At 53.0% G+C, this 21,846-nt stretch overlaps 1 protein-coding gene across 5 annotated transcripts; it reads left to right on the top strand.

The window, feature by feature from the left end:
• Nucleotides 1-5,063: 5,063 nt before the first annotated feature.
• CSF3R (colony stimulating factor 3 receptor) lies at nucleotides 5,064-21,254 on the top strand. Of its 5 annotated transcripts, none has more exons than XM_065930196.1 (18): nucleotides 5,064-5,204; nucleotides 6,472-6,526; nucleotides 7,474-7,548; nucleotides 8,257-8,340; nucleotides 10,607-10,903; nucleotides 12,035-12,158; nucleotides 12,313-12,500; nucleotides 13,286-13,455; nucleotides 13,573-13,726; nucleotides 13,819-13,898; nucleotides 14,298-14,511; nucleotides 16,673-16,861; nucleotides 17,241-17,342; nucleotides 17,917-18,063; nucleotides 18,176-18,316; nucleotides 18,525-18,618; nucleotides 18,862-18,943; nucleotides 19,361-21,253. In XM_065930196.1, exons 4-18 carry the CDS (start codon nucleotides 8,277-8,279, stop codon nucleotides 19,838-19,840), a joined length of 2,526 nt encoding a protein of 841 aa, XP_065786268.1. In that variant the 5' UTR covers nucleotides 5,064-5,204; nucleotides 6,472-6,526; nucleotides 7,474-7,548; nucleotides 8,257-8,276; the 3' UTR covers nucleotides 19,841-21,253. The 5 variants fall into 5 exon arrangements, with proteins under 5 accessions (XP_065786268.1, XP_065786297.1, XP_065786287.1 ...); XM_065930225.1 differs by having other exon boundaries at nucleotides 18,865-18,943; XM_065930206.1 differs by lacking the exon at nucleotides 5,064-5,204 and adding an exon at nucleotides 5,226-5,383.
• Nucleotides 21,255-21,846: the final 592 nt, after the last annotated feature.

The following is a 21,846-nucleotide window of genomic DNA, read 5'->3' on the forward strand; positions in this document are numbered from 1 at the left end:
GGCTGTGCTGGGTCTTCATTGCTTCACAGTTTTTCTCTAGTTGCAGCAAGCAGGGGCTACTCTCCAGTGGCGGTGCAGGCTTCTCATTGTGGTGGCTTCACTTGTGGTGGACCGTGGGCTGTAGGGAACACAGGCTTCAGTAGTTGAGGCGCATGGGCTCAGCTCTACCGCACAGGCTCAATAGCTGTGGTGCAGGGGCTTAGTTGCTACATGGCACGTGAGATCTTCCCAGATCAGGAGCGAACCCATGGCTCCTGCAGTGGCAGGCAGATTCTTCACCACTGAACCACCAGGGAGGCCCCTCAGCTAAATTCTAAAGGATAAAAGGGATTTCTTCGGACACAAAGATAAAAGGGATGAGCATCCCAAGCAAAGAGAACAGGGTGGGGAAGTTCTGGAGCCACAAGAAAAGCAGCAGGACAGTGATGATAAATGGAATGGCTGGAGTCTTGAGCTTGGGAAGGGGAAGAGGAGGTTGGGAAAGAGTGTGTGGAGAGATGAGACTCTAGCACTGGGGAGGATTAAGGGCTGGAGATGATGGCCTCAAAGGCCATGAGGATGACTCGGAACTGTATCCCACAGGCAGCAAAGACCCAATGGAGGATTTGGGTTGGTCAGTGACATGCTGGGACTTGTGTTTTGGAAGAAGCCCTCCAGCAGAGTCTAAGTTGGGCGTTATTCCAGGCATGAAGGCAGGGAGACCAGGAGGGGGTCACTGCCACCATCCTGAAGGGTGACGATGGTAGCCTGACTCCTCCCGTGGCAGTAAGGAGGGGGAGAAGGGGCAGAACCCACAGGAAGGGGTCACAGGCTGGACGTGGGGCGTAAGGGGCAGGGAGGAGTCCAGGCCGAGTCCAGGGATCCAGACGCCACTCAGCAGCACTGAAAAGCAGGTGTTCAGGAGAAAAGGCAGAAGAGATCAGGTGAGGGCATGTCTAGCTGGGTATCTGCAGAGTATTGGGGGAGACGGGGGCCTGTGAAGCAGGACTGTGAGGTGCCACCCAAGGTCGTACAGAGTTAATGTCACTTCTGAGTCTAGAATGCAGCCTACCCCCATCTCCCCCGTTCCCAAGCCTTGCAACCTCTTCCTACCTCTTTAACGGTCTCCCCACACTGTTCCCATTCCAGCTGTTCCCCAGCCCTGAATACACTTCCCTCCTCTGTGCAAATCCCACCCATCCCTCAAGTTCCAGCTGGAGTTACACCACAACTGAGGGTCAGGAGCCAAAATTCAGGGTCGGGGTGGTAGGGGGGTTGAGGTTGAAAGAGAGGCGGTGAGTGTGGCAGGAAGTGCAGAGACCTGATTTAGAGCCCAGCTTTGTGGAGAACTAGCTGTGTGACATGGGGCCGGTCACCTTCCCTCTCTGGGCCCCAGTTTCTAACCTTTCAGAGGACAATAAGGAAAGGTTCTTGTTCTCAGGGAGCTCACAGTCCAGAAAGGGCCATCAGGTAAAAAAATGACCTGTGATTTCAGAGATCCATCAAAGGCCCTGAGTATGCAAATGAGGGGAAAGTTTATGGAGAAAGATTTACTGGCATTTTCTCTGAGCTCTGCAAAATGGGTACAATTTCAACAAGCAGAGATGGAGGCAGAGGAGGGAGGAGGGCCCTCCAGGCAGAGAGGACGGCCCGAGCCAAGGCTGGGAGGCAGAAAGTTCAGGGTGTGTTCAAGGAAGAATGAGTGTCCAGATTCCGGTTCCTTCTGAGTCAACAGCTCCGGCGCTTTTTGTAAGCAGGCAGCCCAAGCCGGCCACCCTCCAGTAAACACCTGTTTGCACAATCGAGGTCACACATGGGGGTGTGTTTGCACAATGACCTGTTTGCACAATCTTAGCTGGCTGCCGTCTTCCAGACAAACCAGCCCCTGGCGGACAAGCAGAGCCTCTGTTTTCCGGACCCTCACCCGGGCTGGCCCACCTGACCTCTGCCCGGGCCCCTCAAGAACAGGCAGCCCCTGGACCCGCCCCACAGCCCCACACCTCACAGGCCATGAAACAGAAACCACCCAGCCCTCAGCAGGGCTGCGGAGGATGGGGTTCCCCACCCGCCCTTAGCAAGGTTCCCTGACTGGGGTTTCCAGCCCACAGAGGCCACCCGGTCTGATGGAGGAGGGGGCGGGGCAGGACAGATGGAGGAGGAAGTGTCCTCAAAGCGACACTAGGTATGAGGGAGGGGTGAGCCCACATCTGTCCCGTGCGTTCCAGCTCCTCGGAGTAAACATCTGTTGAGCATTTACTATGAGCCTCACACACATTAGTTCCCTGATTTCGCTCAAGGATCCCCTGTGGTAAATACTAACCTCATCCCCATTTTAAAGATGATGAAACCGAGGCTCAGAGAGATCAAACAACTTGCCCAGGGTCACACAGCCTTAAGAGGGACATCTAAGCAGTCTGCGCCTCAGCCCCTGCTCTTAACCTCTCTATATGCTAGTGCTTCTTCCCTAAGGAGAGTTCTTCCTTAAGTCCAATTTTCACTCCAGTGGCTGCAGCCCCACTGCCTGGTACAGGCTCTCAGTGGAGAACGGAGCATAGGCGAGATCGGTCAAACCTTGCTCTGACATGCTGAACGCCACAGGGAGGAATTTTCCTGAACACCTACTACGTGATGGTTACCCTACTACATGACTGTGCAGGCTCTGTACCTCCCATAGCTCATTTAATCCTCACAACACCCCCTGGGAAGAGTTTTTATCCCTGTGGCAGATAAGGAAACTGAGGCTTGGAGAGGTAAACAGCTTCACCAGGAGTCCGCAGCCCAGTAGACCTGCTGAGAATTCTCTGTGTGCCTGGGGCTGAGGCTGGAGGCAGAGAGGAGAAGTGGTTTCTGCCCTCAAGGAGTGCACAGTCTAGGAGGAGGCAGCCTGCCAGCAGCCACTGCCGCATTATAAGATCACCAAGGGGTGGGGTGCACCCAACCCAGCCTGGAGCGATGCTCAGGGCAGACAAGACTCAGGCAGCCAGAAGTGACAGGATATTGGCCCGGCAGGGAGGCGGCATGGTACCCAAGTGAAGGCTGGGGAGATGCGACAAAGGCAGGGAGAGGAGATGGATTTCACAGCTCTTAACGAGCCTGAGGGCTCCATCAAGGCACCATCACGCCCCTGCGCCTGCTCGAGGAACGTGCTTTTTGAATGATGAACAAAAAGCCCACTGTCCTTCATTACGAACTAACTGGAGGTGAGGGTGTGAGGGAGGGGTGTGAAGAATGACTCCCGGGTCCCTGGGTTGGGGGATTTGGGGTGGTGTCATTTAACAAGATGAGGTATGCAGGGATTGGGGACAGGTTTGGTGAAGTGGAGGGAAGGTGCATCCACTCAATCATTCATTCAACAAACCTGTATCGAGGGCTCATCACGTGAAAGATGGATTGAAGACCCTGGAGATACGTTTTTAAGCAACACAGACTAAAACTCTTGCTCTCATGGAACTTCCATTCTAGGGGGCAGGGACAGCCAGTGTCAGACGGTGAAGAGGTAATATTAAAGGGGACAGAGAGCTAGGGAGTGAGGGGTGGTTGCAATTTTTAAAGGGTGGTCAGCAAGGGCCTCAATGAGAAAGTGACATTTGAGCAGTCACTCTGTGCTCAAATGGAGGGGAGGGAGTGACCCATATAGTTTTCTGGGGGAAATTAGTCCAGGCAGAGGAAACAGCAAGTACAAAGGCCCTGAGGCAGGAGGGAGCCTAAAAAGTACAACAGAATGGCTGGAACAGAGCGGCAAGTGGGAGAATAATCACAGGAGAAGGGCCAGAGGGAACCCCTGGTTGAAAAGGGCTTTGCAGGTCGTTGAAAAGGCTTTGACTTTGAGTGAGATGAGAGCCACTGGGAGTTGGGGCAGAGGATGACATGAATTGACTTCTGTTTGATCAGCATCACCCCGGCTGCTGAAGGAACAACAGATGGGTGGGGGTACAGGTCAGGACAAGGATGGATGGAAGGAGGAGGGGAAGGGGGGCCATCTCAGTGATCCAGGTAAGAGAAAGGATGGCTTGGAGCTGGCTGCTATTGGTTTAAGTGATATTTATATTTTCCAACTTTTCATCAGGAAAATATCCAAACATATGGCCAAATTGAACTTTATGGTGAATACCTATCTACTCAGGATTCTGGTTCTAATATTTTGAAAGAAGAGTCAATGGGATTTGCTGGGCATGTGGATCCTATGGGGCACTTCAGAGAGGTAGTTGCCGACAGCTGGATATTTTGAACTGGAACCAGAACCGGAGCCCAAGTCTGCCCCCTCGCAACAGACTCAGAAGCTCACTTTTCCTAAAATGTGTCATATGCTGTGGACACTCCATTAGTGTGTTGGTACCTAATCTTTATTGAGTCATAAATCCAAGAAACTGTGAACAGTCTGAACCCTCTTCAGAAAAATGCACAGAAAATTATTCGTAAACAGCTGCAGGGTATTCGTGGATACAGACCATGAAAGACATAAAATGTAGTCTGTTTCACTCAATGAAAAAACATTCAATTTGGCAGAATCACTGTGAGTGAACAGTGATTATTAGTGTCTCGTGAGCCTATGAAGACTGGAGCCTCATGAGTGACCCCTGCCTTGTCCCCAGAGTCTGTATTTTTCCCCAGAGTCTGTATTTCTCTGCCTGCAAGGCCTTCGGGCAGCAGCGGGGAACATGCAGAGGGAGCAGGGAGGAAGGTACTGTGTTCCAGAATTCCCTGTAACCTTGGAGGCCACCCCCTGAATATTGGGAGGATCAGGGCCCCAAAGTCAGTGCCAAAAAGAGGCTTAGGGCCAGGGTCTGTCTCCAAGTGATGCTCCCCCAGGGCGGGGGGCGGGGGGGGGGTGGGGCACGGGAATGGCACCCAGGCGGGTTGGAGCCGGGCCCTGCCAGCCTCAAAGCTTTGAGTCAGGAAATCCGGAGGCAGAGGTGGGGGACAATGTTGCCACATCCCTCAGCCCCTTTAAGACCCCCGAGGCAGGAAGGCTGCCCAGGCCTCGCAGGCTTCCCTCCCAGGCTCCTTCCTGGGAGGAAGGGGGTGCCCGAGCCCGCGTCCACAATGCAAGGGAGGGAAGGAGCTGGGCAGGTGTTGCAATCGGCAGCCCCTGCGCCTGTCAGAGACGGAGCCATTAACGACAGGGTTGGGGACAGAAGCCCGGCTGCGGCTGTTTTCAGGAACTTGCCTTGAAGAGGAGAGCAGAGACGGGGAGGCCGGGCGCCCGGCCAGCCGCAGGCTCCAGCGTGAGTAGGGGAGCCCCTGGGAGGACTGGCCTGGGAATGATGGGACCCTGGAGTCTCAGGCCCACTCCCTCCGCTCTGCCAAGGGCACATGGCCCTTGGTGACCTCGGACCAGCACTCCAGCCTTAAGGATTTACCCCTGGGAACCAGGAGCCCTCAACACTGAGTCTTTTTTCCCAAGGTGCCCCTACTTTTTTGGGGGGCTGGCACTGCATTTGGGAGGTCACAGACAGATAAATATCTCTTTGGGACACTGAGCTGGGCTCAAGAAAGGGCTGGATTCAGGGAAGGTTATACTCATTATTTGCCTCCAAGTCTCTCTCACAACCTGCGCCTTAACTGCTTCCAGTCTCCAGGTAAATTCCACTCCATGTAAATTTCTCTCCTTCCACCTCAGCCCCTCTCTGGCTTGCCTTGGCTCTGAGCTCCTCTCTATCTGTCTCAGAGTCTCTCTGTGCCTTTTTGTCTCTCAAGGGTCCCTTCGTCTCTTGAGTCTTAAACTCTCTCGAGTATCTCTTTCTTCTCAGCCTCCGAGTGCCTCCGTCCTGAGTATCACCATCCCTTGTTTCAGGCTCCTTTCTCTCTCCCGCCTCAGTCTTTCTCTCTGTGATCTCTCTCCAGCATTTTGGTTTATGTATCCCACTTTCCTACTTTTCCCACCCGTCTTTCTCTGTCTGAACCACATCTAGGAAGTCCTCTCCCTTTGTTTTGTCCCAGCCCCCTCCTCTCCCCAACCCTCTTCCCAAGGAAAGAATCTTCACGTGAAGGGGAGTAGAAAGAACAGGGGAGACAGAGGCGTGAACTGGAGAAGGGGGAGGAGGGAAGGCTGAGTGTGATGGGATGTAAAGGAGAGGAAAGCAGAAAGGTGGTGGGGGGCAGGGGTTGCTGATGCAGTGACCCCAGGGGACAACACGGCGTGCTGGGACTCCAGAGTCCAGAGAGTGAGCAGGGATGGCTGGAAGCAAAGGGGGAGACTGAGGGGAGCAGGGAACCCAGATACGGGGCTTTGAAACGCGAAATGTGGCACAGACAAAAGCAAGGTGGCAGTCCTGGGAGGCAGAGACCACACAGTCGGTAAGCAGGGGAGAGAGGTACTAAAGCATGCTGAGTCCATGAGGTGGTGTCCGCTTCACGGTGCATAAAAATAACATGGCTATGGAGAGCTTCCTCTATGCAAGCTCCACGCTAAGTGCCTTTATCACGGACCATCTCATTTCATCCTCACCCCAACCCGGAGATGCAGGAGCTATTGTTATCCTTCCTTCACAGATGGGGTAACCGAGGCTCAGAAAGGTGGAATAATCTGCCCAAGGTCGCCAAGCTGGTAAGTGGTGGACCTGGGGTTCAGACCAGGTGGTCTGACTCAAAGCTGGGCCCCCAGAAAGTGACGCCATGCTCCACCTGGTCCCAGATCCCTCTCGGCTGGGGTGGGGAACATCCAAGGCTGCCATGGGTGACCAGGGACTGATGCCAAATGTGCCAACCCCTGGCGACCCAAGGAGAAGATGCCTGGGCCCTTGGGATTTGGGGTTGGGTTGCCCACTGGGAGCCAGTGGAGAGGGATGAAGTGGTACCTCGCTGGGCAGTAGGGCTGGGATAAGATCAAAAATACATAGCGACGGGCACCAGTGTCCCAAAATCTGAGCCAAGGAGGCTAAATCTTCCCCAACAAGTGTGTGTTGGTGGATAGTCAAACTGGATGCCGTAGGAACAAGGTTGCCAACCACTAATTGGTAGACTGGGGTCCTCTGAACAATTGTGCGGGTTTCTCACTGCGCAAAGCTGCCCAGAAAGTAAAAGCTGAAATACAGCCTGCTTTTATTCACTGGTATCCTGATACTGCAACATATAAGGACCCCTGCAGGAAGAAACAGCTTTGGGTATCTGCAGTTCTTATTCACGCCTCTGTCTTGGAGGGAAAGAAGTTTAATCTTTTCTGAGCACAGGGGATCGGTTGGGACACAACCTACATGTATGTGTTCACGTATGTACATGCAAAAGCTTGTCAGCGATTTCCACTGATCTGCCATTCAGCGCGTCAGTTAGTGCTGGAGGACCAGGTGTCTGGCCCCAAGACCCCAGTGGGAGCAGAGTGGAAAGGCTGGAAGCCACCCCAGCAATAGACACCTTTGCTTACTTCCTGAGACTAATGAACTAGTGCTCCCTCCATCTGGGCACTGTCGCCATGAGCACAGGATATCTGGTCCCAGAAGGCCTCTAGAGGTCTGTGCCCAGAACTGGGGTATCCTCTCAACCCACCCTTTCCTTTAGGCATTGCTGTGGAAGCCAGCTTTTCAAGGTGTAACCTGTCCTCAGCTGTTCCGTGTTGTCCCTTTCGGCCAGGCAGTGAGTATCTCTGACTCTTTGAGCATATGGCTCACCTTGGAGGACCTACCCGGTACTCAGACATGTGCAATGTGATATGCGCCAGGGAGTTAACACCCCAAGGGACAGCCCTTGACCAACAGGGGGCAGGAACTGGCGGACAATGGTCCCATCCTCTCTGCCAGCCAAGTTCTGAGGCAAGTTCAACGTGGCTCCTTGCAAGATTCCACAGCATCGAGCCCCAGCTGTCCCCAGTTTGATGACGCACCCTTGTGTTGGCTTTCCTTCTTACCCATTTCGTTCTCCCCACTCCCTTACTCTGTTCCTGGAGTCTTCCCCAGATAAACTACCTGCAGGCAAGCCTTCATCTCAGGCTCTGCTTTCAGCAGGTTGGGGTCAGGGAGACCAGCTAAAACAGAAGGGAATGGGAAGAATGTTGTTCCCTGTGGTTCCCTTCTCTCCTCTCTCCTTAAAGGCACATATAATAATAACAGTCACTTGAGAGTCATTTCCTATGTGCCAGGCAGTGTGCGATGCCCCTGACTTGCATCATTTTGGGTCTTCCTCCCCAAACCCTATGCAGTATAGGTTTTTGTTACCTTCATTTTGCAGAGCAACCAGGCTCAGAGAGGTCAAGTAACCTGGCTGAAGCCGCACTGTAGTAGAGCAAGGACTAAGCTCAGCTCTGACTCCAAAGCCCATGACCTTCACCACCCCCTCTGCCTCCAGGTGAGGACCAAGCTGGCACGATGGTGGGGCTGGGAGCCTGGAGCCTGGTGGGAGCTGCTCTGATCATCCTGCTGCTCCCCAGAAGTGAGTGTGGTCAGGGGTGAGGGTGCCATGGGGTGGAGGGATCACTGGGAGAGATGCTGGGGGTGGAGGAGGGAGTCATTTCCCTGCAATATCACAGTGCTCCTGGGGTTCCTAGAGAATCCTCAAAGAATCAACTGGGCCACAGACGCGGGGCAGCTGGGCTCCCATGCACAGACCTCTGTAGGCAAACCACCACCTCTGAGGAAAGGTGAGGGAACCTGGGCCAGCCGGCCCGGGGAAGATGCAAGAGACCCAGGTCTTACCTGCAAATCTCCACCAGGTTGTCAGAAGAAACCTCTGAGTCCTGTGCAGGCTTCATGGGCAGTAGAGGGGTCAGGGCGGAAGCCGTGAGAAGGCAGCTTTAATCCTGAAGCTAAGAATCTCCAAGACTTCCCTGGCGGAGTCCCCAGAGGTTAGGACTCCATACTTGCACTGCAGGGGGCACAGGTTCAATTCCTGGTCATGGAACTAAGGTCCTAAATGCCACATGGTGCAGACAAAAAAATAATAATTTTTTTTTTAAATGAATCCCAGGCAGAGCTCTCCGTACTATGGAGACTATCTTAAGAGGTGCGGAGCCTCCCATCTCTGGGAGTATGCAAGCCGAGGCACAGCAGGGGTCAGCAAACTTTGATGTAATTTTCAGCTTTGCAGGCCACTACAGTCTCTGTGGCATGTTCTTGCTTATTTGTTGTTTGGTTTGGTTTTTCACCCTCTAGAAATATAAAAAGTGTTCTCAGCTGGTAGGCCATACAAAAACAGATCATCCTAGCCCTGTGGGAGAGGACTTGGTGGAGTTTTAAGTAAACAGTTGGCAAGAGTCCTTCTGGTCTGAAATTCTGAGTCTGTGATGCGATAGGAGCCCTATACACTTGCTCTGTGACCAAGAACAAATTGCTCCTCCTCTTGGGGCCTCAGTATCCCCATAAGCAAAATGGGCTGCAGAACAGCTGGGAGAGGAGAGAAGGCATTGTTGGCAAGGTCCAGAGCTTGCTCATTTATTCCAGACACATTCACCAAGGGCCTGCTCGGCGCTAGGCTCTGGGAATGCAGCAGTGAGCGAAACAGTCAGGGGTTCTGGCCTCGCAGAACCTATGGTCTAGCTGAGGACACAGAGTAGCAAATCATCACGTGACTCTGTAATTGCAAAGGATAATATGAGCTTTGGGAAAGCTCAGGGGGCCTGGCATGGTCTGATTGGTCAGATTGGTCTCACTGGTCTGGTTCCTCGCAAGATGCCTGAATGTCAACCAGGTGAAAGAGGGGTGGCAGAAAGGAAAAGGCGCACCTCCCGAAGGACCAACAGGCACGAAGATCGGGAGACTGGAGGGAGCGTGGCATTTTCAGAAAATAGCATGTAGGCTGGAGGGACTGGAGCTGAGAGGCAATGGCCTGGGCTGGAACCGGGAGGGTTAGGCAGGGGCCAGGCCACGAGGGTTGTAAGAAGGATCTGGGTCTAGGGCTGTGAGAAGGATCTGAGTCTTTAACCTAATCATAGCAGCAAATACTTACATGCCAGGCACTGTTCTGAGTGCCTTAGGCATATTCTCACATCTAATCCTCCCAACGTCACTAAGGTAAGGGCTTTTTTATCTTCATGTCACAGATGAGAAAACCAGGGCACAGAAAGTCTGGGTAACATCAAGGTCACAAAATTACTAAGCAATAGAATCAGGTTCTAAACCTAGGCAGTCTAGTTCCAACATCCACGCTCTTATCCATCACAGCATACTGCCTTTCAGAGGAATAACGTGCCATTGAAGTGCTGTGGTCAAGACGGCGTAACAATCAGATATGAATTCTGGAAAGATTGCTGTGGCTGCGGGCTTCTTATCATTCTAACCATTGTTTCACCATTGTTGGGGAGGGGCCTGGTCTCCATCTGGTGGCGTGCTGGTGTTGGCTTGCAAGTACTGACTGTGTACCTCTCTTCCCAAGTTCACACTCAGTGATGTCAGCCTGGTAGCTTGAAATCAGCCACAGTGGGAATATTTACACCAGGGAAAGTAGCCCAGGCTACAAGCCAGGACCCATTTCTCTCTGTATAGCAGGTTGATAAACATTTACCCCCACACCACTATCTCCATCTCAACCCAAGAGCCTCTCCCAATCTCTGCACACATCCTTGCCATTCCAGCACCTGCCCTCTCTGAATCTTGGAGGGTAAAGCAAGAAGGTAAAGGCACTGAGTCTAGGAGTACTGAGTCTAGGAGCCCCGCTCTGCCAGACAGAGGAGTCACTTACGGCCCATTCTCTTCCACCCCAGGCCTGGAGCAGTGTGGGCATATCCTCCTCTCAGCCCCCATCGTCCGCCTGGGAGATCAAGTCATGGCCTCCTGCATCATCAACCAGAACTGCAGCCACCTGGTCACCGAATGGCGGATTGTATGGAAACTGGAACCAGAGCTTCACCCCAGGGAGAGGCAGCAGCACCTGCCGAACGGAACCCTGCAGTCCACCATCACCTTGCCCCACTTCAACCACTCTCGGGTCCTTCTCTCCTGCTGTCTGCACTGGGGCAACAGCCTGCAGATCCTGGACCAGGCTGAGCTGCAGGCGGGCTGTGAGTCCCTGCGACCATCCCCCGACTCTGCCTCCAATGCCCTCCTGCCAATACTAATAAGAGCTATTCTTTCTTGAGCTCTTGCTCAATAAGTACTTTATAAGCATGATATCACATCTTCCCTATGAGTGAGTAGTACTATGTAGCCCCATTTCACAGATGAGGAAACTGAGGCTCAGGGAGGGTAAGTGGCATGCTGTGTGTGTGTTAGTTGCTCAGTTGTGTCCAACTCTTTGCGACCCTATGAGCTGTAGTCTGCTCTGTCCATGGCAGAATTCCAGGCAAGAATACTGGAGTGGGTAGCCATTTGCTTCTCCAGGGGATCTTCCTGACCCAGAGATCAAACCCATGTCTCTTATGTCTCCTGCATTGGCAGGTGGGTTCCTTACCATTAGCAAAGTGGCATGCTAGAGGTCACAAATTAATAAGGATGGAATCAAGATTTTTATCAAGCAGTGTGGCTCGAAAACCAGTCTAGTAACCACTACTCCATATGGCTGCCAGGTGAGCCCAACTCCCCAGCCGCAGGAAGGTGTCTCCAGGGAGGACATTCTCAATGAGGTGGGCATGCTCCCAGATTCTACCCCTACCCCAGTCTCAGCCTTCTACCCAAACTGAGAAGGATGGATTTGTGCCAAGCCAATGCATAATGAAAAACAGAGACCAAGGTTCTTGTTTAAGAATCAATAATAGTGAAAGTTAAGATTTACAGAGCACTCATATACGCCAGGCACTGCTCTGAGCACTGTGTACCTAGTAAGCCACTCAGCTCTCACAATAACCCTAGGTGGTAGGTATATTACCATTACCCCCATTTTACAGATGAGGAAACTGAGGCACGGAGCCATTAGGTGACTTCAAGATCACACTGCTAATGAGTGGCAGAACCAGGATGAAAACCCAGACACTACACTGTTACTGTCAAAAAGGGTGGAGTTGAAAGGGTTGGAGGCTCTGTTTACTTGAACCTGTACGTGTGGATAACTTAGCTTACCCCAGGGCTGCCCTTCTGGGGTCACCCTGCATGGAGACAAAGGCATGACCCAGGGCAAGGAAATGCCCAATTGGTCCCAGTGGGAGCTTTCTGAGTGGTCTTACCTGAAGCCCTCACTCTCTCTGCCCTTCCCACAGACCCTCCCATTGCACCCCACAACCTGTCCTGCATCATGAACCTCACAATCAACAGCCTCATCTGCCAGTGGGAGCCAGGCCCCGACACCCACCTGTCCACCAGCTTCACCCTGAAGAGCTTCAAGTGAGTAAGGGTCCCTATGCCAGTCCCATTACTTTGGGTCCTGGGACAGAGCTTGGTTAGGACTGTTGGGGTGGACAGCCAAGGCAGAGATGGGGAGGAGAAGGGAGCCTGGCTTTCTGCCCCCACTTTACATCCAAGCCTGGCCCATTGGCAGGAGCCAGGATCAATGCCAGACGCAGAAGGATTCCATCCCTGACTGCGTGCCTGAGGACGGGCAGAGCCACTGCTCCATCCCCCGCAGACACCTGCAGCTGTACCAGGACATGAGCATCTGGGTGCAGGCCAAGAACGCGCTGGGGACCAGCATTTCCCCGAAGCTCTGCCTTGCTCCCATGGACGTTGGTGGGTGACGCTGGGTGTGGGGGAGGAAAGAGGTCCCCACCATGAGCAGACTCAGAGAGGCACAGGCAGGGAAACACAGACCCAGAGACGGACAAAAAGATGCTGAAAGACCTGGAGGAAGAGAAGGGAGAAAAACAAAGTGGGATTCAACTGAAGACAGCTGTGGAGACATAGTACAGGGATGTGGAAGAAACACAGGCAAGGAGACACACTCATTCATTCTTTCAGCAAATTTCTTGAAGCGCCCACTCTGTGCTAGGCACTGTTCTAGGGGCTGGGAATACAGCAGTAAACAAAACAGCAAGAATCTTGCCCCCGAAATTTTGCTCACTTACATTCTGGTGGGCAAAGAATAATAAAATGTCAGGTAACGGTATGTGCGATGGAGAAATTAAGCAGGGGATAGGGTAGGGACAGCTGGGGAGAAGGCAGTCAGGGAAAGCCTCACTGAGAAAATGACATTTAAGAAGATCCTTGGAGGAAATGAGGGAGCAAGACACTGTATATTCGGAAGGTAAGTGCTCCAGACTGAGGGAACAACCAGTGCAAAGGCCCTGGGGCAAGAGTATGAAACAGAGAGAGAAACAGACTCCTAGACAGAGACAGACCTGCAGAAACAGGATGACACAGATGAAGAGACACAGAGAGAGACGGGAAGATATAGAGATCCCACGAATGGAGACCCAGAGAAGAAAGGGACCCACAGACAGGGAGACAAGCGGAAGCCAGGGCAGAGCCCTGTAGGATGAAGCAGAGAAAGTGGCCGATAACCCCTCTCCTTGCAGTGAAACTGGAGCCCCCCACACTGTCGGCCCTGGAGCCCAGCCCTGGGGTGGCCCCGCCCCAGCCAGGCTGCCTGAGGCTGCACTGGGAGACCTGGAAGCCAAGCCTGTACATAGAACAGAAGTGTGAGCTGCGCCACCAGCCTCGGCTTGGAGAAGCCGGATGGGACCTGGTGAGGCAGAGGGCAACCTGAGGAGCCTGGGGTGGGGGTGGCTGAGGGGAGGGTAAGCTGAGCTGGCCCCGAAGGGCACAGAGGTCCAGGCTCAGAGCCATGCCTGTCTTCCACCAGGTGAGCGCCCTGCCCGCCAGGACTCCCGAGCATGAGCTCTGTGGGCTCCTCCCATCCACAACCTACACCCTGCAAATGCGCTGCACCCGCTGGCCCCTGCCCGGCCACTGGAGCGAATGGAGTCCCAGCCTGGAGCTGATCACCGCACAACGGGGTGAGCAGGTGGTGAGCGGCTGGGAGCAGCCATCAGGACCCAGGCTGGCCTCCGGGGCCCTCCCTGACCCTCCCCTCCTGCTCCCCCCTCAGCCCCCATCGTCAGACTGGACACGTGGTGGCGGCAAAGGCAGCTGGACCCCCAGACAGTGGCCGTGCAGCTGTTCTGGAAGGTAACCCCTCTGAAGGCCATCCCTCCACCTCTTCAGACTCAAACAGACCCCTGCAAGCTGGGGGTCTGGACTCCAGCAGGTCTGGCAGGCTTGGATGCATCTGTCCGTGATGCGCACACACCTTGCTGGGTAGCGCACTAGGAAGCTGGGCAGTGCCCTTCTGCAGAGACTACGAGGCAGGACTCACCTTGCTAGGTGCCTGCTGCTCACACTGAGTTACTTCATCCTCTCCTCCCTTCTAGGACCTGGCACAGGGGGAAGGAGGGAGGGAGAGAGGAGGACTGACTCCCAGTCTGGGCGGCTCAGTTCCGGGGACACGGGCACTCCATCTAGAAGCTCTCCCCCACTCAAGATGAGCCGGGCATCCCCTTATCTTTTTCCTCCTGTGCCCACTAACAGCCAATAGCCCTGGAAGAAGAGAGCGGGCAGATCCAAGGTTACCTGGTTTCCCGGAGACCCTCAGACCAGGCTGGGGCAGAGCCAACCCTCTGTGACACCACGGAGCTGAACTGTACCTTCCAGCTGCCTCCAGAAGCCCGGGAGGTGCTCCTTCAGGCCTATAACACGGCTGGCTCCTCTCATCCCACCCCTGTGGTCTTCTTGGAAAGCAGAGGTAAAGATGGCCCACAGCTAGTACAGTATGGTGGTTAAGCATGCAAATTCAGAGGCTAGGCTGCCTGGGTTCAAATCTAATCCTGTTACTTCCTAGCAATGAGATCTGGGCAAGTTACTTACCCTCCCTGGCCTCGTTTACTCATCTAGCAAATGGGAATGGTACAGTGTCTAACTCAAAGCATTGCTGTGAAGATTTACATGAGTTTAGACATGTGCCTACACAAAGTAACTGTTCCATACGTGTTAGCAACTATTATTATCATTAGCCAGAACAAAGTTAAGCTGGTGGCAGTGCCTAAACACACACACACACAAACACAGTCTATTCTGCCAAGGAAATGGGAGACAAAGTTCTAAAGTTTTCCAGATGAAACACAGTCCCTGGGACCTCCCTGGCAGACCAGTGGCTAAGACTCCACACTCCCAATGCAGGGGGCCCAGCTCTGATCCCTGGTCAGGGAACTAGATCCCACATGCCAGAACTAAAGATCCTGCAAGCTGCAACAAAGATCAAAGAACCCCTATGCTTTAACCATGACCTGCTACTGCTGCTGCTGCTAAGTCGCTTCAGTCATGTCCGACTCTGTGTGACCCCATAGATGACAGCCCACAAGGCTCCCCCGTCCCTGGGATCCTCCAGGCAAGAACACTGGAGTGGGTTGCCATTTCCTTCTCCAATGCATGAAAGTGAAAAGTGAAAGTGAAGTCGCTCAGTCATACCCGACTCTTCGAGACCCCATGGACTGCAGCCCACCAGGCTCCTCCGTCCATGGGATTTTCCAGGCAAGAGTACTGGAGTGGGGTGCCATTGCCATCTCCTAACTATGACCTAGCACAGCCAAATAAATAAATATTTAAAAAAAAAATAGTCCCTGAGTTAACTGTTCATTCTCAGGGGATCGGTCACTATAACCCCCAGGTGCCCCTGAACATGGGTCTTCATGAAGTGAGATTCACAGTAACAATAGCTAGTATTCCCATTTCCCAGCCATGTGACCAGTCACTTAACCTCTCTGTCTCCATTTTCTCTTTTTTTTTTAATTTTTATTATTTTTTGGCTATGGTGGGTCTTTGTTGCTATATGCAGGCTTTCCCTAGTTGCGGCGAGCTAGGGCTACTCTTTGTTGCAGTGCACAGGCTTCTCATTGCGGTGGTTTCTCTTGTTGCAGAGCATGGGCTCTAGAGCACAGGCTTAGTAGTTGTGGCACATGGACTTAGCTGATCTGAAGTATGAGGGATCTTCCTGGACCAGGGATCGAACTAGCATCCCTTGCATTGCAAGGCAGATTCTTAGCCACTGGAGCTACAGGGAAGCCCTGTTTCCATTTTCTTATTGCTAAGATGGGGACAGTAGCAGTGCCCTCAATGGGACTGTTCAGTTCAGTTCAGTTCACTCACTCCGTTGTGTCCAACTCTTTGTGACCCCCATGAACCGCAGCACACCAGGCCTCCCTGTCCATCACCAACTCCCGGAGTTTACCCAAACCCATGTCCATCAAGTTGGTGATGCCATCCAGCCATCTCATCTTCTGTTGTCCCCTTCTCCTCCTACCCTCAATACTTCCCAGCATCAGGGTCTTTTCCAGCGAGTCAGCTCTTCGCATCAGGTGGCCAAAGTATTGGAGTTTCAGCTTCAACATCAGTCCTTCCAATGAACACCCAGGACTGATCTCCTTTAGGATGGACTGCTTGGATCTCCTTACAGTCCAAGGGACTCTCAAGAGTCTTCTCCAACACCACAGTTCAAAAGCATCAATTCTTCAGTGCTCAGCTTTCTTTATAGTCCAACTCTCACATCCATACATGACCAATGGAAAAACCATAGCCTTGACTAGTCGGACTTTTGTTGAACTGTTAGCAGATTCAATGAATTAATACACACAGAGACCCACACAGGGTGAGCTTTCAACATCACCAAGCACTAACACCACAGCGGGCCTATTTCATGTATCATCTCACTTAATCTGCACCACGACCCTCCACGGCAGCAACTTCATTATCATCATTTCCACCTTCCAGATGAGGAATCTGAGGCCCAGATGTTGACTTACCCAAGGTCACCCAGTTCGTAAGTTGCAAAGGCCAGATTTGAACCCAGGTTTCTAGCTCTAGGGCCTTTCTTTTCATCTTCATATCATCGTCTCCTACTCTATCTCCAGGCCCACCCCTGGGCAGACTGCATGCCACCGCTCGAGACCCTCACAGCCTCTGGGTGGGCTGGGAGCCCCCCAGGCCTCCACCTCAGGGCTATGTGATTGAGTGGGGCCTCAGTCCCCCCAGCCCCAACGGCAGTCCTATGACCTGGAGGTTGGAGCATGACGGAAGCATTGCAGGGACCTTGCTGCAGGGTGAGACGGGCCTGGGGGCTGGGCAGATGGGCAGGGCCGGGGAGCAGGGGGAGCATTTCATCTGCCTGAACCACCCTAAAGATGTATATTACCTAGTCTTTCCTGTTCCTGCACCGTTCTCATCTCACGTCCTCCGAATCTGGAAGTTCTTCCTATAGTCTAACTGGAGCCTCTCTTTCTAGCCCTGACTCTGCCACCTTTCCAGCTCTCTCTCCCCCACTTGTTGCCCCTTACCCCCACCAAATGATCTGAAGAAGAGACTGCAGAGGCCAGCCCGGAAGAACGAGGCTCAGGTTACCCCTGAAATCTAAGGTTAGCTCCAAGCCATCATCAGAGGCTGGCCCGTAACCAGAGCGCCCACCCCATTTTCTCTCTACAGAGAACATCAGGCCCTTTCAGCTCTACGAGATCACTGTGACCCCCCTGTACCAGGACACCAAGGGACCCTCCCAGCACGTCTATGCCTACTCCCAAGAGATGGGTTTGTTAGCCACCAAGTCTTTTCTTCAGAATCACCTCCTCTCTCTCAAGGCCTGTCTAGGCCCCCCAAAATCTGGAATTAGGAGAAAACTTTTTCTTTCCCTCCTACCTCTGGCCCAGAAAATGGTCTCCCTCAATCCTAAGATTACCCCTGGCTTACATTAGACCCCTGCAGCTGGAGAGAACTCAGGTGATGGGGTAATGGAAACTGGAAAGTAAGCTCAGCAGAATTCAGGGAGCAAGTTTGGCAAAAACTGTTCAGGTATCACATGAGTGGCAGAAATCAAATAGTGAACCAGACAAAACCAGGCCTGGCAGAAATCAAGAAGCAAGGCTTTGGAGTCAAAGAAAAGCAGGTTCAAATCCCAGCTCAGTCCTTTATTAGCAGTCACTGGGATTCAGTGAAAGTTGCTAGGAAAACAAGGCTTGGATATGAGTCCCCCTGCGCTTTCTTATACCACCCACCCCCACAAAGTGTCCCAGTTCTTGGGTCTGGGGAACCACAAGAAGTCCAACTGGGCTCCCCCATCCCCACACCACTCCCCATCAGCCCCTGTATCTCTCTCTTCCGGCAGCCCCCTCCCATGGCCCAGAGTTGCATCTTAGGCACATTGGCAAGACATGGGCCCAGCTGGAGTGGGTGCCCGAGGCCCCTGAGCTGGGGAAGAGCCCCTTTACCCACTACACCATCTTCTGGACCAACACTCAGGACCAGTCCTTCTGTGAGTCTATCCTCAGAGACCCGCAGCCCCAGAAGGCCTGGGAGGGGGTGCTGAGCGGCCTTGGGGAGGTTCAGCAGCCAGGCCCAGGCTCACGATTCTCCTCTACTCCCAGCCACCGTCCTGAATGCCTCCACCCATAGCTTTGTCCTCCGTGGCCTGGAACCTTCCAGCTTGTACCACGTCCACCTCATGGCTGCCAGCCAGGCGGGGGCCACCAACAGTACAATCCTCACCCTGATGACCTTGGCTCTAGGTAAGGGGAGAATGGGGTCTGGCCAACCAAGGCTGTTGGGAGGGGGGCCTAACCCAGATGACTGCCATTGTGAAACTGGATAAGCCTTGCCTGGATCCTCTGATCTGAGGGGGGAGACCCAGCCCTGTCCTTGGAGCCCGGTCTGAGGGAGGAGGCTCAGTCTCACATGCATGCCCTCTTACCTCTCCTGGCTTTCCCCTCACCACAGAGGAGTCTGAGCTGCACATCATCCTGGGCCTGTTCGGCCTCCTGGTCTTGCTCATCTGCCTCTGTGGGGCTGCCCAGTTCTGCTGCAGACCCAGGTGAGTTCGTCTGAGAGGCCTGACACCCAGTTAACCCTGCCTAAGGGAACTGAAGGTCCAAGTGAGCAAGGCTGGCTCCTCTCAGACTTGCCAGGCCACAGGGTTCAGGTCTGGGAGTCAGGCCCCCCTCCTTCTCCTCTCTGCACAAAGGGGTCATCCCTTCTGCTGCTGGGAGTAGGTGGGAGGAATGCTGGAAGGACGGGAGGGCATGCTGACCCAGCCTTCACCTACCCTCTTCTCCAGCAGGAAGTATTCCCTCTGGCCAAGTGTCCCGGACCCAGCCCGCAGCAGCCTGGGTTCCTGGGTGCCAACCATCGCGGCAGAGGTGAGAACACTGGAGGGAGAGGGAAATGGGTCTGAGGGTTAGGCTCCTACCCCAGGCTCAAAGTGAAGGGATCCTCCCCCAAGAATGAGTACTCAGGCCTTCCCATCACTTCACCTCTTTATAGAGCAAAGCAGACCTGAGTGTGAATCCCAGCTCCACCCATTTTGAGGACTCAGTCACCTCATTGTGAAATGGGACAAATCACACACAGAAGCATTGGGGAGAGTCACCAGGCTGTCTGAACAGCACATAGCACGTGTCCGGCACATATGAGATGCTTTGCATCCTCTGAGTAATCCTTTGAGTTCCAGCAAGGAACAGCAGGAATGCCCCACCACCACCCCAATTCAGGAAGGGACAGGGGCTGGGACAGACATCTGAAATGAACCAGGCCCTCACCACACGTCTTTATGTCAGGATATCTTCCAGCTGCCCAGTCTTCGGGACCCCGGCATGCCACCCATCACCAAGATCACAGTGCTGGAGGAGGAAGAGAAAAAGCCAGGGCCCTGGGAGTCCAATGACGGCTCAGGGACCGGTAGCCTCTCCACCCTTGTGCAGGCCTATGTGCTCCAGGGGGACCCAAGAGTGCCTTCCACTCAGCCTCAGCCCCAGTCTGGCAACAGCGACCAGGTGCTTTATGTGCAAGTGCTAGGCAGCCCCACAGGCCCAGGGCCTGGGCACTACCTCCGCTGTGACTCAACTCAGCCCCTCTTGGAGGGCCTCACCCCCAGTCCCAAGTCCTACGAGAACCTCTGGTTCCAGACCAGCCCCCTGGGGGCCCCAGAGCCCCTAGTCCCACATCCAGAGGACGACAGTATCTTTGAACCTCTGCTTGACTTCCCTCTACTACAAGGACTCCGGGTCAGTGGGGCAGAGGGTCTTGGGGGCTTCTAGGGCTTCCTGGGACTCCCCACCTGGGCCTGCTCTTTCATAAGCCTGGGCTATCCAGGGAAGAGAATGCCAGTAAGCCCATCACTAAAAAACCACTCAGCTCCAGGAAAGGCAGAAAGGCTCCCAGCCTCCCTCTGTCTCTGACCCTTAGCATCCCTCCCCCATCTTCCCAATCTCCATGGACTGGGTCTCCCACTTCAAAAGCCAGACAAGGCTTGGTCCAGCCTGCTCACTAGCCTTTGTTTCCTATAATCGATACTTGATTCCTATAATTTCAGTCTCTTAAAGTGGTTTATGGTCTGATTTGGTTTGGCTTGATTTTGAGCAACTCTTGAGTGTGCCTGAATCTCTGTTCTTTTTCTCTTCAGAGCCCGAGCTATTGGAGGGGTGGGGTGCTCCTCAGAATCGTTCATTTATTTATTCTTTCTTTAATTCCTTCATTCAACTAGCCCTCACCTAGCACCTAGGCGCTGTGCCGGCAGCAGGGTTCCAAAATGACTAGGCTGAGTCCATCCTCAAAGAGTTCCCATTCTAGTGATGGAAACCTGAATAATGACCACCAGGTACAGTGGCCATGGTTACCAAAGGAGTCACAGATAACTGGGGACGTGGCGAACAGACCTCGGAAACAAGTAACCCCCGTAAAGAAAATATAATTAAAAACAAAATCTCCCACCAGCCTAGAAAACCTGTCCACAAGGGTAGACAAGGAAGAAAAAAAAATTTTAACTGAGTGAGAATTAAACCAGAATGTCATGGGCAAGCAGTTCAAGAGTTTGCAAAAACGAAAAGAAGTCTTACACTTTTACACAGTGAAGCGGATACAATTCACTGCATACATTTTCTCAAGATAATCAATAACTAGTTCTCAAGCAAGAGGATTTGACAGCACTATTTGTCACACAGGGTCATCCTAAATTCAGCTGGGAAATGGGGGAGCCACCTGGGTTTGCTAATTGCCTTTATTCAAAGGAAAAATAAATTTCTCATATCTTCATAAGAGGAGAGAGGTTTGCAACTTTGAGCTGGAGACCAGTTCCTGCTCTCCCGCAGAAACTGGGAGACAGGGGCTCTGTCTTTCTTAATGATTACATTTCAAACAGACCACTCTTGGGTCCCTGAGAAAGACATCCCTGAGTGGTAAAACTGGCAAGAGCCCTATTTAGCTTTTAAAAAGATTTACATGCATCTCAACAGGGTAGAAAAAGAATTCAGTTACATGTATTCTAAAGTAAATGCTTTAAGAAAAGCAAAGAGGAGGAGAGTCTTTCTCTTTTTTGTACTGGGGGAAATTAAGGTATATTTTTCCTACTTTTAATTGGCATTTGTCCATGTCTGCATGCTCAGTGGCTCAGTCATGTCCGACTCTTTGCAACCCCATGAACTGTAGCCCACCAGGCTCCTCTGTCCATGGGCTTCTCCAGGCAAGAATACTGGAGAGAGTTGTCATTTCCTTCTCCAGGGGATCTGTCTCCTGCAACTCTGGCACTGGCAGGCAGATTCTTTACCACTTAGCCACCTGTGAGGCTGGCATTTGTCCTTATACCCCTCATTTCACAAATATCAAAACTAATATTTCTTGAATTCCTGGTGCTTTGTACACAACCGTCTCAGTTAACCCTCTAACAACCTAAAATAAAGATACTGTTATTACCACCCCCATAGCATGGAGTAAGTACACTGGGGCCCAGAAAGGTTGAGTGACTTGCCCACAGTGACACAGCCAGCAAACAGCTGAGCTAGGATTCCAGGTGTCCAAAATCACCGACCTCAGTCACCACGCTGCAATGCTGCCAGAGAAGAGGCTGAAACCCGGCAGTTCTTACAGGGCCCCATCCTGCACTATCGGGGGAGAGGGGGTGGAAATACTATGTCGGGGGAAGAAGACCACTGTCAGGCCCGCGGGAAGCCCCCAGCATAACTCGTCAGGAAACTGGAGTGGGATTGAGGGCAGGATGCATGATCAAGAAAAGGTGGCATTAGAGTTGATACAGCACCGCACGCCAGTA

The sequence above is a fragment of the Muntiacus reevesi genome, chromosome 1, assembly GCF_963930625.1.
Source record: "Muntiacus reevesi chromosome 1, mMunRee1.1, whole genome shotgun sequence".
NCBI lineage: Eukaryota > Metazoa > Chordata > Mammalia > Artiodactyla > Cervidae > Muntiacus > Muntiacus reevesi.

What these genes read in the sequence shown, in the direction of transcription:
- CSF3R (XM_065930215.1), top strand. Translation starts at nt 8,277, where the DNA reads ATGGTGGGGCTGGGAGCCTGGAGCCTGGTGGGAGCTGCTCTGATCATC. An exon ending in CCTTGCTCCCATGGACGTTG is followed by an intron (nt 12,501 to 13,285) that starts GTGGGTGACGCT and finishes CTCTCCTTGCAG; the next exon opens with TGAAACTGGAGCCCCCCACA. An exon ending in GAGAAGCCGGATGGGACCTG is followed by an intron (nt 13,456 to 13,572) that starts GTGAGGCAGAGG and finishes GTCTTCCACCAG; the next exon opens with GTGAGCGCCCTGCCCGCCAG.